Genomic DNA, 12,217 nt, shown 5'->3' on the forward strand with positions numbered 1-12,217 from the left:
TGGCTGCAGCATCAGCATCTTAATCCGGTCGCTTGCTCCGTTTCCCGGGCCGAGGTGCACCGGCTGTGTGGTCGGCCCATGCATGCATGTATACCGTACAGCATACTCATCACGACCTATAGCTGTACTTTTGGCGCTGCGATGCGCGGCCAACGTCGCCCGGGTCCGCCTATTTGATTACAACGCTGTTGTACTCGCTCGTGATTCTGTAGCCATGCTGACTCGCAACTCTGGCGCACTCACACTCTTCTGACTGCTGGCTTCATCTCTCCCAATCAACCACACGCCATAGCCAATCTTATCTCGCACTTTGCATCTTTGCCTCGCCTTGCTCTACCCTCCACCTACTCTCTCCAATCCTTGCCACACACTTCGTCGACTCCATCAACTTGTCACAGTCCCTGGAGCACAAGATGGTCATCTCTACTTTTCCCGAGCCTCCCAAGGTGTGAGCATCCGTGCACACGTGCGAAGCTTGCATTGTGCGCAAGCACTGCCAGCCCTGCGCGATTCTCGCTGATGCCTGCTTAGTTTTTGATCCATCTTCATTCCGCACACAGCTGGCCCCTCGATGTCCAGGCCGTGCCAGTGCCAGGTACGGAGAAAGACGGGCACACTCCCATTTTCCGAAATGCCGCTGTTCCAGAGTTCACAACTCAGGTGAGGGTGGTGCGCGAACGCTGAGCATCCAATGGCACAGAGCTGCTGACTTTCGCGAATCTGACCGACCTCGCTCGCTGCTCAGGAATCCATGTATGATGTCTTCGCTGTGGGCAGGGATCGTGATCCTCAAGCCCCTTACCTCGGTATCCGTCCCTGGAATCCAGCCAAGAAGGACTTTGAGCGCAGATTCGAGTGGCTGACGTACGCCCAGGCGGAGGAGCTTCGCACTGCCGTTGGAAGCGCTCTCGGAAAGCTCGCCAAGGAGGGTCAGCTTGGACAGGGCGTACCCGACAAGCAGTGGACTTGCGGCGCTTGGATGCAGAATAGGCCTGGTGAGTGGGAAAGGGGAGCAGCAGCAGCAGCGACCGCTTTCGCTTTCGCTCGAACGCTTTTGCCCGCTCACTTACTTCCCTTTGGGCTGCGCCTTTGGATCGATGCAGAGTTCCAGATCTTGGAACACGCTGCTGCCGCCTACTCTCGCAGGACGGTATCCCTCTACGATTCTTACGATACAGAGACTGCGGTCTACGTCCTCGCACACTCTGAGGCTCGAGTAAGTTTACGCTTCCCCTATTTTCTTTGCACGCCCCGAGGCCTAATCTTGCTGACGTTTGGCTCGAATGACACTAGTGTGTCTTCACGACCACCTCACATGTCCCCACGCTCCTCGCTAGCGCGAGCGAGATACCCTTGGTCAAGCTCATTGTTACCCTCGACACTCCTGCGCCAGCTGCAAGCGCTCCTGGAGAGCTAGGTCGTGACCAACTGCTGGCCAAGTGGGCGGCTAGCAAAGGCGTCAACCTCACGAGCTGGGACAAGATTGTGGAGCTTGGAAAGGCAAACCTGGTGGCTCACACCCCTCCTCAGAGCAACGAGGAGCAAATCAGCTTCTGCTACACGAGCGGAACCACTGTGAGTCGGCTGTTGCCCTGATGTTGTATGGTCCGCTTTTTTTTCGCTGCAGGCTGAGCTATATGCCTTGATGATGATGATGCCTACAGGGCAAGCCCAAAGCTGCGATCGTGCTGCACAAGCAACTTGCGTACGCAGGTGCTGCTACTTCGCTCTACTGGTCAAAGCCTCAAAAGATGATCTCCTACCTGCCTTTGGCTCACATCTACGAGAGAATCCTTGAGGCACTCGTCACGCGCAATGGAGGAAGTATCGGATACTTCTCTGGCGATGTGCTACGCCTCACGGAAGATGCTCAGGTCCTCCAGCCTTCGTTCTTTCCTGGTGTGCCTCGCGTCTTCAACCGCATCGCCGCTCAAATCCAAGCACAAGCAGATGGCGGAGGTCTCAAAGGTGGGTGGAAGCGCAGCGCAGGACGACTCTGCGATGTGTGGCGGTCTCAGCTAAGACTTGCTGCGCTTCGCACCCGCAGGCAAACTCTTGACAGCTGCTTTGAACGCAAAGATTGCTCGACACGACCAGACGGGTGACGTGACTCATGCCTTCTACGACCGGATCGTCTTCCGCAAGGTGCGCGCCGTGTTGGGTGGCAAGGTCGAGCAGCTCGTCTCTGGATCGGCGCCCATTCGTCCAGATGTACTCAAGGTGCTTCGTGTGGCCTTGAGTGCAGACTTCCGCGAGGGTTACGGACAGACGGAGAATGCGGGGTCTTGCTTGCTCATGCACCCCGGAGACAAGGATCTGGGTACTTGCGGCCCACCCGTTCCTGGCCATGAAGTCCGCTTGCGCGACTGCCCCGAGTTGGGCTACACGACCAAGGACAAGCCGTTCGCTCGCGGCGAGATCCTGTCCCGCGGTCAGTCCGTCTTCCCAGGATACTTTAAGGACGACAAGAAGTCAAAAGAGACGCTGGACGAAGAGGGCTGGATGTACACTGGTGATGTGGGATTGATCGACGACAAGGGCAGAGTCAAGATCATTGATCGAGTCAAGAACTTGATCAAGCTGGCTCAGGGAGAGTACGTCGCTATTGAGCACGTCGAGGGCATCTTTAGCTCCTCGAAGCTTGCTGCTCAATTGTGGCTCTACGGAGATTCGACTGAGGGTGAGCGATGTTGAGACGAGGGACCAGGCACGCTGTCGAGCACGGTAGCGCTGACGCTGAGGCGGGTTTCCATATTCTGCACACCAGCACACCTGGTTGCGATTGCTGTGCCAGACCCTGAAGCGTTTGCTCCCTTCGCGTCCAAGATTACCGGAAAGCAGCTCTCTGCAGCCGACTTGCAAGGTCTGGAGCAAGCGTGCCAAGACCCGAAGGTCGTCGCCTCCTTCCTCAACGACCTGGTCACTGTGGGCAGGCGAAACAAGGTCAAGGGCTTCGAATTCCCGCGCGCTTTGAAGCTGCGCATGACCCCTTTCAGCATCGAGGAGGGCACACTGAGTGAGTGGTCTGGAGATCACGCTAGGAGCTGCATTTTTCGCTCGCTTGCTGACCAACTCGCTTTCGCCACGAACACCTAGCCCCTACGTTCAAGCTCAAGCGACCAGAGGCTAGAAAGATCTTGGAGGCTGACATCAAGGCTCTGTACTCCAAGCCGCCTGCGGACATTAGCGCTTCTAAGCTCTAGGGGCCACGGTCACCTCCAAACGTCTCTTTGTCTAGTGTTATTGTCAAGTGCCGACGACGGCGTCCGAGTAAATGTGAAGCGTGTGTCTGGTCATCGTGAGGTCGAGGCTTGATGCTGTGTTATCAGAGCGCGAAGGGTGAAAATACTGCGGGATGGGCCCTGACGGCTGCTTGTGACCTTGCCCGGGAGCTTTATTTCAGCGCCAAGGCTTGCGGGTGTCCTCTACCACGAACGCCATCAGCGCTCGATGTTGAATGATGATTTGTGACGGTCAAAATGGAACGAGCAATGTGCTGGGGCACATGAACCGCGCGCACCTCAAATAGGCAGCATGCGGATGCACGCGCAGTCACGACTTTCTTCCGCGCGGGAAGCGCGAAAAGTCGTTCCGTGACACGCATGCATGCAGATTCACGATTCGGCATCATCCTTTGTTTGCGAACACGACGTCCTGGATGGCTTTCGTGGGCGCTTTCATGTTCGCATGCTTTGCCTCACCCCTTGATCAGCTTTTCAGGATTCACACCCACGGTCCACACAAGAAGCACGGATACAGCGCTTGACATACAGAGCCCCAAAAATTTGTGGGGACGTAGCAGCCGGCCGGGGTTTTCTTGCAAACTTTTTGGCATTTCGTTTGCGCAATGGCGGGACCTACCGTCATGCAGGCAGCGCAGGGACAACATGGAGCTGCTGCTGCCAGCAACGATGCGCAGAGCGAACAAAGGAGCCTGATAGAGTTTGCTGCCAAGGCTGCAGAGACTTTTGCGTCTGCTTATTACGCCGCTACAGACTCTCCACAGAGGCTAGGTGTGAGTTTTAGGCCCGACAAAGTTTGGAGGACTTGCTCCCTCTTCGCGAAAATCGAAAGCCGCTCACAGGATTTGCTCCGGATTTGCCCCCCCCCCCCCCTCCCTCCTCTTCTTCCTTTGCACCCCACTTTGCGATCGACTTGCCTTGAACAGCTCATTCCTACTTTGTACTTGCCAAACTCGACGATTGTGTGGAATGGAACGCCCGTCAGTGGGAAGGACGAGTTGGTGCAGCTCTTGGCTGCCATGCCGGGGTCAAAGCACGAGTTGCAGGCTTTTGACGCGCACCCAGTTGGAGGAGGCACGGAGAATGGTGAGTAGGTGCAAGTTCGTTGGGCTCTCCAGCAGAGCCAGGCGCCGCTCTGACGGCTTTACCCGTCAGCTCCACGCTTGAGCTGAGCAAAGTGTGCTGCGTGTTAAAAGTCTGGGCACGTTTTGGAGGGCACAGCAAAGAGAGGGGGGAGAGAGGAGGAGAGGGGGGGGGGGGAGCATACATCCTCACGCATCAATGGTAACCCCAAGCAGCCTTTCGGAGGTATCGCCGAAGATCGTCCTCTTTGCTTTGGCATTCTGATTCACCAGAGCAGAGGGGCAATTTGTGCGTGCTCGTGGCGCATGAGCATGTCTGGCGTAGCTCAGCTACTCGGCAGCATGCTCGCGGCGCAGATCAAGAGCTGATCAGAACACGCTCGAGCGGTCGGCTTTCCCTAGACGCTGCTCGTTGTGCGTCTGGTGGGCGAGAGGCTGTGGAGGCGGGCGGGGGTCGCCTGTGGGCCGGTTTGACTCCCAGCACACTTCTCAAAGAGCTTCATTCAAGGGTTCATGACCGTAAAGATCAATTGGTCATCAGAGTAGTCTCGAAGCATACATTCTCGCGTCCTCAAAATCCCCGACACACGCTGACCATTGAATGCATCCAATGTTTCACCATCGATGCACCGGTACAGGCGTTCGTCGGGCACCCTCAGTGATGATCACAGTGACGGGCGTAGTGACGCATCACATTCCAGGATCAGCGTCTACCATGGCTCCCACAAACGCGCCCAAATCTGCGGGAGGATCGAGCATCAAAGACTTACCCTTGGAAGCCTTGCCGAGAACTTTCCATCAAAGCTTCCTCTTGACACCTCAACCCACACATGGCACCAACGCACCTGTCCCGGACGGAGGAGTCAATTGTGCGACAGGTGACGGAGTTTGGGCTGCTAGACTTTTCGTACAGGCGGACAACTTCAGATTCATTGGCTGAAGACGGCGTCTATGACCTCGACAAGAAGCGCCTTTTAGAAAGTTCGCCGCAGTGTTTCACCACTCAACCACAGTAAACAGAGTGGAGCGTTCGCTATCGCTCCGCTCGTCACAGCCTGCACATGAAGCATCGAAGTGCCCTTTGCGAGCCGACCTTTCCGACCTGACTCGTTGGATTCCTCAATCCTCGCATCAAATACATCGTCCCCTGTTCTGCAACGGTCCTCGAGCTGAGGATGTGCATCACTCGCGCACGTCCATATGACCGACACACGTCCAAATGACCGACACACTCATCAGGAGAAATTCCGCAGTCAAGCACAGCTGAACATTGCAAGCTGCCATCCCTTGCCCTCTTTCTCGCCAAGAATCCAAGCATACGCGCACAATCTGTCACAAGGTCCCTCCTCTATGGTCATCATCACGTCAGTCTTCCAAGGTCAAGAAGACTTGCAATATCAGTACACTCCGCATTCACCATGATACCCACACCTCCCGTTGTGCCCATCCCTGGACTAGCCCCCGCGCTTTCTTTCTGAGGCTGGGCTCGGCTCGATGCGATATGCGAGAGCACATTTACTCAAATGGAATTTTGAGCGAGGGCTTGACCTCCATAGCGCTGATGCGAGGTGTGTTTGAGGTGGTCTTGCAGACGAGTCGTGTGCGTGATCTGCAATCTGCGATCTGCGCTCAGAGTCACAGTGTGGTTGATCGAGCCGTCGGCAGTTACGAGCAAGAGGGGGAAAATGTCTCGCGGGCGCAGGCAGAGAGTGCACCGCCTCCGACGCACGCCTCGCTCGATCGAGATCGATGCGAGAAAATAGTTACGAGTCGTCGTGGATGGCCATGCGGCAGGGCAGGCACGCGGCAGCAGGCCTGTTCTCACCCCTCGAGGATCCGCTTGGGGGTCTGCATGATGAGGCCCAGGCTGATTGATGGCTGTGCAGAGATCGATGCACGGGTGCAGCGGTTCAAGAGCTTCGCGAATGCAAGCGTACGACTACTTGGAACGCGTGAAGAGGCAAAGGTTATCGGGGAGTCTCTTGTTCATCTGACCCAGCTCTGATGAGGGCTTGAAACTTGGTTTGTGATGATGGCTGTGATGTTGTTGGTGATTGTGGATGCAGAGCACCAGTCAGGTGATGGGCGATGAGCAAGGTGATCGAGGCTCGAAGGGTGAGCGGTGCCGCCTGCGCAGACAGGCAGGCAGCCTGGCAGCCAGCTAGCCAGGTACTGGCCAGCACGCATCACAGACGCGTTCGCGCAAAGCGACGTTCGTAGACGCGCTACCCCCCAATCGTGGACCAAACTGCCTATGATTCCGCGCTCGACACTCGACATTCGCTACACAAGACGCACGACTGCTCAAGGCCCGAGAGGCCACGTCGCTGCTATAGTGTCAGAGAGGTCGTCATTGTATCGTAAGGATGTGATTTGCGGTTCTTTTGCGCGCGCGGGTGCGGGTTTCGCGTGTGCGGTCGCATGTATGCATGCTGTGTGCATGCATGCATGGCGGCAAGCTACCGCACGACCGCGCACACAGCAAGGCCATTCAATGACGCCTCAGCCTGGCGCAGCAGCTAGAAGAGCGTGCGGTAGGCACGACTGACTGCATGGTGGAGAGGGTAGCGCGGCGAGCGCATTCAGATTGACGCTCAAGATTAGGCTGCTCGCGCCATCTGCCATCTAGCCTCGCTGCTGTTAACCTTTGCAACTTTGAGCCATAGCCATCTCGAATCACGAATGCGGATCTCGTCTGTCTTGTGCTTCACCACATCATCCGTACACATCGCGCTGTTCTTGCATTTCTTTCCTCTTGCGTCTTGACGAATCTGCTTTATCAAGACGACACGGGAGAAACGGCCCGTCACGCGAGCGATCTACACCGCCCATCCTCATCGGTGTCTTCATCTTCCGATCCGCTCTTCCTGATCCTCGGTCACATCTAGACTGTTCGCAACCATCACAATGTCGGCCGCAGCTGCCACCGGAGGCGCACCTCAAACGGTTCCTTGCGCATACAAGACCGGAAGAACGTTGGGTCAAGGCACCTATGCTGTGGTCAAGGAGGCAGTGCATATCAGTACGGGACAGTACTATGCTTGCAAAGTAATCAGCAAGAGGTTGATGGAAGGCAGGGAGCACATGGTCAGGAATGAGATCGCAGCGCTCAAAAAGGTATCACAGGTGAGTCATGAAGAAGAGGAGACGAACGAAAGTGGGAAAGGCGGGTGTGGCCTACATTGGCGCCAGGCCATTAGCCCAAAGAACTCGAGGCAACCAATCTACGGTAGCCACTGCTTTCGAATTGCGGAAAGCTGGAAGGCAGCGTCGCGTTCTTCCGCTTCGGATGCCAGATACAGCCACGGCTAGACGACTAGCCCTTCGTTTGAGCAGCCCTCCTTGGCTGCCCGTGTGCGTCGATGCCCGCCTCTTCAAGGAGCTTCGCGTGCATCCATATCGGCAAAGCTTGGAATGCCTGTGTCAACGCACTCGGCTTTGGCCATTCTTGCTGCAAAGGTGAGGCTTTGCTCACCCTCCGAGACTTCCTTCTCACAGGGCCATCGGTCTATCGTCACCCTCGTGGATTACTTTGAGACAATGAACAATCTGTATCTGGTGACAGACCTTTGCGTAGGAGGCGAATTATTTGACAGGATCTGCGAGCGTGGTAGCTACTACGAAAAGTGAGTCAGGACATTAGAGCGGCTCTTTTGGACCTCGATCTAAGCGTACACCTCTCCTGCGCTTGCTTGCCAAAGAGACGCTGCACACATCGTCAAGACGATTACCGAGGCCGTAGTCTATTTGCACAACCAAGGCATCGTTCACAGAGGTGAGATTGGCGGACCACGCGGTCGAAGGGTAAAGGCAGCCTTCTTACGCCTTGCCTTTGGCGCACAGATTTGAAGCCCGAGAACCTCTTGTTCCGCGACAAGAGCGAGGACTCTGACTTGTTGATCGCTGATTTTGGATTGTCTAGAGTGGTCGATGACGAAAAGATTACAGTCTTGTCCACCACTTGTGGTACACCTGGCTACATGGCTCCGGAAATCTTCAAAAAGACGTGAGTGCACGATGTTCGAGGTGAGGCTTCGATGACAAGGCTGATTACCAATTTGCTTGTCTTGATATTGAAGCGGACACGGCAAGCCTGTAGATATGTGGGCAATTGGCGTTATCACGTACTTCTTGCTCTGCGGCTACACGCCCTTTGATCGGGACAGCACAATGGAGGAGATGCAAGCCATCATCAACGCCGACTACTCCTTCGAGCCAGCAGTGTACTGGGCGGATGTGTCGTCCGAAGCTAGAGACTTCATCACCAAGCTCTTGACTATTGACCCTCAAGCTCGATTGACAGCCAAGCAGGCTTTGGAGCACCCTTGGCTCTCGGAGGGCATCGAAAGACCTGCAGAGGTTCAGAGAGACTTGTTGCCGGACATGAAGAAGGCTTTCAATGCCAAGCACAAGTTCAAGGCTGCTGTCAACGGTATCAGGTGAGTGCGCGATCGTTGGTGCAAAATCTGCGCGTCCTAGCAGCAGGCATTTGAAACGCTGGTCTGATTTCCCACTTCTCTGCCACGCCTCCCCCGCAGACTCATCAACAGGCTGCGGGCGGAAACGTCCGATGGCTCACCCGCACAAGCATCCGAAGTGGCCGATATTCGCAAAGGCATCGAGGAGGCCGAAGCGGTGCGTGCTCGCGGACGTATTCGGATCCTCTTGGGCGCTTGCCACTTTGAGGGGGTCGGCCCCCCGCAATCAGCTCACATTTGGCTCTCCTTTTCCCCTTTTGTTATCCTACGTCTGCCGCAGGAGGCGGCAAATATCAACCAGGTCTTTGCGCAGTGAGGCCCGCTCGAGCTCTCTTCCACCTCCAATTTTTTTTTTTTCCCATCCCGCCTTCCACTGGGTCACTGAAAAGCCACGACCGAGTTTCGGACTGACCTCGGTTCCTTTACGATCCGCCCTCGAGTCATGCGATGCGATGCGATGCAATGCTATCCCCTTGACCCTCTTTACATGTCTCTCACACGCTCAGCACTTCGCCTGCTGGGAAAGCGTTCGCAACGGATCAATCGGACTTTGCTTGGCAGTCGTGGAGAACGGCTCGATCGCATCGGCAGATCAAAATCACCCAGATCGCACACGAATCGCAAGTCGGCAAGACGTACCGTACCGCGTGTCCATTGGGGGGGGGGTCCCGCCGCGCGGAAATTAAGCAAAGAAGGGGCGGACGAGGGGGAGGGGGGGGGAGGACGTATCAATGTTTCTCATGCTGCTTCCTTCATCCATCACAGCTTTGAGGAGGATGAAGCAGCAGCATCCGCTTCTTTTTGTGCTTGATCGCGCAAGATTCTCCTGAGAATCTTGCCTGAAGGGGATTTGGGTACAGCTTCTACGATGACTGCACCTCCTCTAAGCCTCTTGTGGTTCGCCACCTTGCCATTCACCCAGCTCACAATCTCCTCTGCAAATGCTTTGGCTTTTTCTTGTTCCTTCCACATAGACGCCTCTTTGGGCACCACGTAAGCTCGGGGAAATTCCGTAGCTTGAGCTTTGGAGTAGACGCCGATACAGGCCGCATCGGCCACTTGCGGATGCTGTAGCAGCAAACCTTCCAACTCTGCAGGAGCTACCTGGAAACCCTTGTACTTGATCAGCTCCTTGACCCTATCTACAATGTAGAAATGATTATCCTTCAGAATGGCAACATCTCCCGTATGGAAGAAGCCGTCCTTGTCGATGCAATCTGCCGTCGCTTCGGGCCTATTCAAATAGCCTGAAGAGGAGGAGGGGAAATTGCCGGGAAGGCGACAGCAAGCATTGTGATTCAGCGATGTAGACGCGGAGTGCGTAGCGCAGACACGCGCGACGGCCTTGGGCGAGATGGGCACGTGGCACAAGCCTCACCTTTCATGATGGTTGGGCCTCTCAACCAGAGTTCGCCAGGCACGCCTTCTGTCCCTTGTTCGTGAGCCACATCTTTGCCCTCCTCCGTCACCAATCTAGCCTCTACACCAGCCAACAAGCGACCCGCGCTGCCCTTGTACTTGTGATAATCCTTTGTGGGTATCAGCGTTGCTGATGGCGATGTCTCCTGCGCGCCGTGCACATGGTTTGTGGGGGAGGTGAGGGGAAGGTGAGCGGGGCAATGATGAAAATTGGGTGCTAGAGGGGGGTTGCGAATGCTGGCTCATGGAGTCGACACGGCACAACTCACGGAGAGACCGTAGCCTTGTGATAGTTTGACTGATATCGATGACCAGCGGTCGCAGAAAAGGTGTGAGCATGGCAATCGAACAGCCTCGTGTGCGGATGACCGCTCATCAGACTTACTGTGCGGGCACCGTTTCTGCACCTCGTCTCCCAGCTCGGCGCTGAGAGGAGCTGCGCCGCAAAGGACCTTTGCCAGCGTGCTGATATCGTACTTTTCCACCACTGGCGATTTGGCGATGAGGACGAGCATGGGAGGTACGACGAAGCAGCACGTGACTTTGTACGTCTGGATAGCCTTCAAGAATTGCTCCAATTCAAACTTTGGCTGAACCACTGTTCTGATGCCAGCGTAGAGGGCATGGTGAAGAAACTTTGATAGGCCGAAGATGTGAAACATGGGCAGCACGGCTAGGTGCGTATCGCGAGAGTTGAAGTCCTCCCCAACGCCAATATCGATGGCGATGGTGACGGATGTCATGTTGAGGCTGTGCGTGTATGCATGTCATCGCAAGGGCGACGACGGTCGATGGATGGATGGATGGATGGATGGATGGATGTGCGCGCGCGCGCGCGAGAGCGAAGGAGCAATTTATCAAGATATGGCGTCTGGATGAGTCGGAATCGATCGGAGAAATCACGAATGCGAGGCAAAGCTTGACGATGATGCGGTTCTATCCAGCGACGAGACTCCCCCCCACACCCCTTCCCCTCTTGGCGGGCTGCCACCCCACCGGACCATCTCCGCCATTTGCTCCCGCGTCTGGACAGACTCACTGGGTCAATTGTACGCCTTTGGGCATCCCGCTGGTTCCGGAGCTGTAAGCCACAAAGGCTTCGGTGTCCTTGGGATCTGCCACGTGATGCGTTTGCAGTTCCTGCTCGCCCATCAAGCTCCTCACATCCTTTTCGCCATTCTCGCCCCTCGCCAGCTCATCCGTCTCATCCACCAACCACAGCGTTTGATGATCACCCCTCCTTTCGGGCACTTGAGCCAGCTGCAGACCTTCCCTGGCCACGTGAGCTACGGCGGGATGCGCAAAAACATACTTTACACCTGCATCTTTTACGGGATGAACAAATTCTTGACCGGAATAGATGGGGTTCAGAGGTACGATGGTGATGCCGGCGCACAGCGCTGCCAGCACGACGATGGGATAAGTGGTGCTGTTGGGAGAGAAGAGGGCCACTCGATCACCTGCTTGAAGATACAAAACGTTTTTGAATGCCCACGCTAGTCGACGGGAAGATTGGAAGAGATCAGCGCGCGTCAAGGTTTTGCCATCGCTGGCTCGCACAAAGGCTACGTTGGAGGAGGGAATATTGTAGGGATTGGTCAGGAGGAAATCGAAAATGTTGCCTGGACGACCCTGGGCGGATGGAGCGTCGCCGTAGATGGACTTGACTACCTGCATGATGGTGCGCGGGCGCGTGTATGTGTGAAGCTTGGCGTGTCGAGCGCAGAGATGATCAACGTCCGTCGCAAAAGGGAAGGTGGAATGACGGGATCGGTGTAGTCACGAGTCTGACTGTATGCCAGTGGTGGTGGTGGTGGCGGTGGTGGCGGCGGCAGCAGCAGTAGCAGCAGGATGAAGCGCAACGTACATCGTTTACCCCGCTTGCTTCATCTCGCTCTTGGCCGATCGAGCGACATTGATAGCAGCAGCGCCTGCACGCATGGCATGGCATGGCATGCCGCATGCCTCAAATTTGGCACATGACCGCCGGTCGCCT

At 55.9% G+C, this 12,217-nt stretch overlaps 5 protein-coding genes across 5 annotated transcripts; 4 read left to right on the forward strand and 1 right to left on the reverse strand.

Annotated features, from left to right (window-relative positions):
• The first annotated feature begins 130 nt into the window (after nt 1–130).
• On the forward strand, nt 131–3,329 carry IE81DRAFT_321620 (acetyl-CoA synthetase-like protein). The gene is made up of 9 exons (XM_025513404.1): nt 131–448; nt 561–660; nt 746–995; nt 1,104–1,216; nt 1,294–1,575; nt 1,665–1,968; nt 2,048–2,680; nt 2,768–3,016; nt 3,097–3,329. Exons 1-9 carry the CDS (start codon nt 414–416, stop codon nt 3,201–3,203), a joined length of 2,073 nt encoding a protein of 690 aa, XP_025371381.1. The 5' UTR covers nt 131–413; the 3' UTR covers nt 3,204–3,329.
• Nucleotides 3,330–3,644: 315 nt separating this feature from the next.
• Nucleotides 3,645–5,318, forward strand: IE81DRAFT_38448 (NTF2-like protein). The gene is made up of 3 exons (XM_025517293.1): nt 3,645–4,015; nt 4,169–4,328; nt 4,963–5,318. The coding sequence occupies exons 1-3, from the start codon at nt 3,848–3,850 to the stop codon at nt 5,262–5,264; spliced, it is 630 nt and encodes a 209-aa protein (XP_025371382.1). The 5' UTR covers nt 3,645–3,847; the 3' UTR covers nt 5,265–5,318.
• A 416-nt stretch (nt 5,319–5,734) lies between these two features.
• IE81DRAFT_38450 (hypothetical protein) lies at nt 5,735–6,454 on the forward strand. The gene has a single exon (XM_025517294.1). It carries the CDS (start codon nt 5,826–5,828, stop codon nt 6,327–6,329), a length of 504 nt encoding a protein of 167 aa, XP_025371383.1. The 5' UTR covers nt 5,735–5,825; the 3' UTR covers nt 6,330–6,454.
• Nucleotides 6,455–7,142: 688 nt separating this feature from the next.
• Nucleotides 7,143–9,340, forward strand: IE81DRAFT_38491 (putative calmodulin-dependent protein kinase type 1). The gene is made up of 7 exons (XM_025517295.1): nt 7,143–7,450; nt 7,823–7,950; nt 8,026–8,099; nt 8,168–8,330; nt 8,404–8,763; nt 8,863–8,959; nt 9,083–9,340. Exons 1-7 carry the CDS (start codon nt 7,232–7,234, stop codon nt 9,116–9,118), a joined length of 1,077 nt encoding a protein of 358 aa, XP_025371384.1. The 5' UTR covers nt 7,143–7,231; the 3' UTR covers nt 9,119–9,340.
• Nucleotides 9,341–9,437: 97 nt separating this feature from the next.
• Nucleotides 9,438–12,045, reverse strand: IE81DRAFT_321624 (acetyl-CoA synthetase-like protein). Its single transcript, XM_025513405.1, has 5 exons — nt 11,261–12,045; nt 10,607–10,971; nt 10,491–10,519; nt 10,181–10,367; nt 9,438–10,049 (listed from the first exon to the last, which is right to left on the reverse strand). The coding sequence occupies exons 1-5, from the start codon at nt 11,896–11,898 to the stop codon at nt 9,562–9,564; spliced, it is 1,707 nt and encodes a 568-aa protein (XP_025371385.1). The 5' UTR covers nt 11,899–12,045; the 3' UTR covers nt 9,438–9,561.
• Nucleotides 12,046–12,217: the final 172 nt, after the last annotated feature.

The sequence above is a fragment of the Ceraceosorus guamensis genome, assembly GCF_003144195.1.
Source record: "Ceraceosorus guamensis strain MCA 4658 unplaced genomic scaffold IE81scaffold_13, whole genome shotgun sequence".
NCBI lineage: Eukaryota > Fungi > Basidiomycota > Exobasidiomycetes > Ceraceosorales > Ceraceosoraceae > Ceraceosorus > Ceraceosorus guamensis.

Excerpts from the sequence above, each read along its gene's own strand:
- IE81DRAFT_38450 (XM_025517294.1), top strand. The coding sequence starts at position 5,826 with ATGCGAGAGCACATTTACTCAAATGGAATTTTGAGCGAGGGCTTGACC.
- IE81DRAFT_321624 (XM_025513405.1), bottom strand. The coding sequence starts at position 11,898 with ATGCAGGTAGTCAAGTCCATCTACGGCGACGCTCCATCCGCCCAGGGT. Across the intron at positions 10,972-11,260 it reads AAAGGCGTACAATTGACCCA|CCTCAACATGACATCCGTCA; the intron begins GTGAGTCTGTCC and ends ATACACGCACAG. Across the intron at positions 10,050-10,180 it reads AGGCCCAACCATCATGAAAG|GCTATTTGAATAGGCCCGAA; the intron begins GTGAGGCTTGTG and ends CCTCCTCTTCAG.
- IE81DRAFT_38491 (XM_025517295.1), top strand. The coding sequence starts at position 7,232 with ATGTCGGCCGCAGCTGCCACCGGAGGCGCACCTCAAACGGTTCCTTGC. Across the intron at positions 7,951-8,025 it reads CGTGGTAGCTACTACGAAAA|AGACGCTGCACACATCGTCA; the intron begins GTGAGTCAGGAC and ends TGCTTGCCAAAG. Across the intron at positions 8,960-9,082 it reads GCATCGAGGAGGCCGAAGCG|GAGGCGGCAAATATCAACCA; the intron begins GTGCGTGCTCGC and ends CGTCTGCCGCAG.
- IE81DRAFT_321620 (XM_025513404.1), top strand. The coding sequence starts at position 414 with ATGGTCATCTCTACTTTTCCCGAGCCTCCCAAGGT. Across the intron at positions 661-745 it reads TTCCAGAGTTCACAACTCAG|GAATCCATGTATGATGTCTT; the intron begins GTGAGGGTGGTG and ends CTCGCTGCTCAG. Across the intron at positions 2,681-2,767 it reads CTACGGAGATTCGACTGAGG|CACACCTGGTTGCGATTGCT; the intron begins GTGAGCGATGTT and ends TCTGCACACCAG.
- IE81DRAFT_38448 (XM_025517293.1), top strand. The coding sequence starts at position 3,848 with ATGGCGGGACCTACCGTCATGCAGGCAGCGCAGGGACAACATGGAGCT. Across the intron at positions 4,016-4,168 it reads ACTCTCCACAGAGGCTAGGT|CTCATTCCTACTTTGTACTT; the intron begins GTGAGTTTTAGG and ends TGCCTTGAACAG. Across the intron at positions 4,329-4,962 it reads TGGAGGAGGCACGGAGAATG|GCGTTCGTCGGGCACCCTCA; the intron begins GTGAGTAGGTGC and ends GCACCGGTACAG.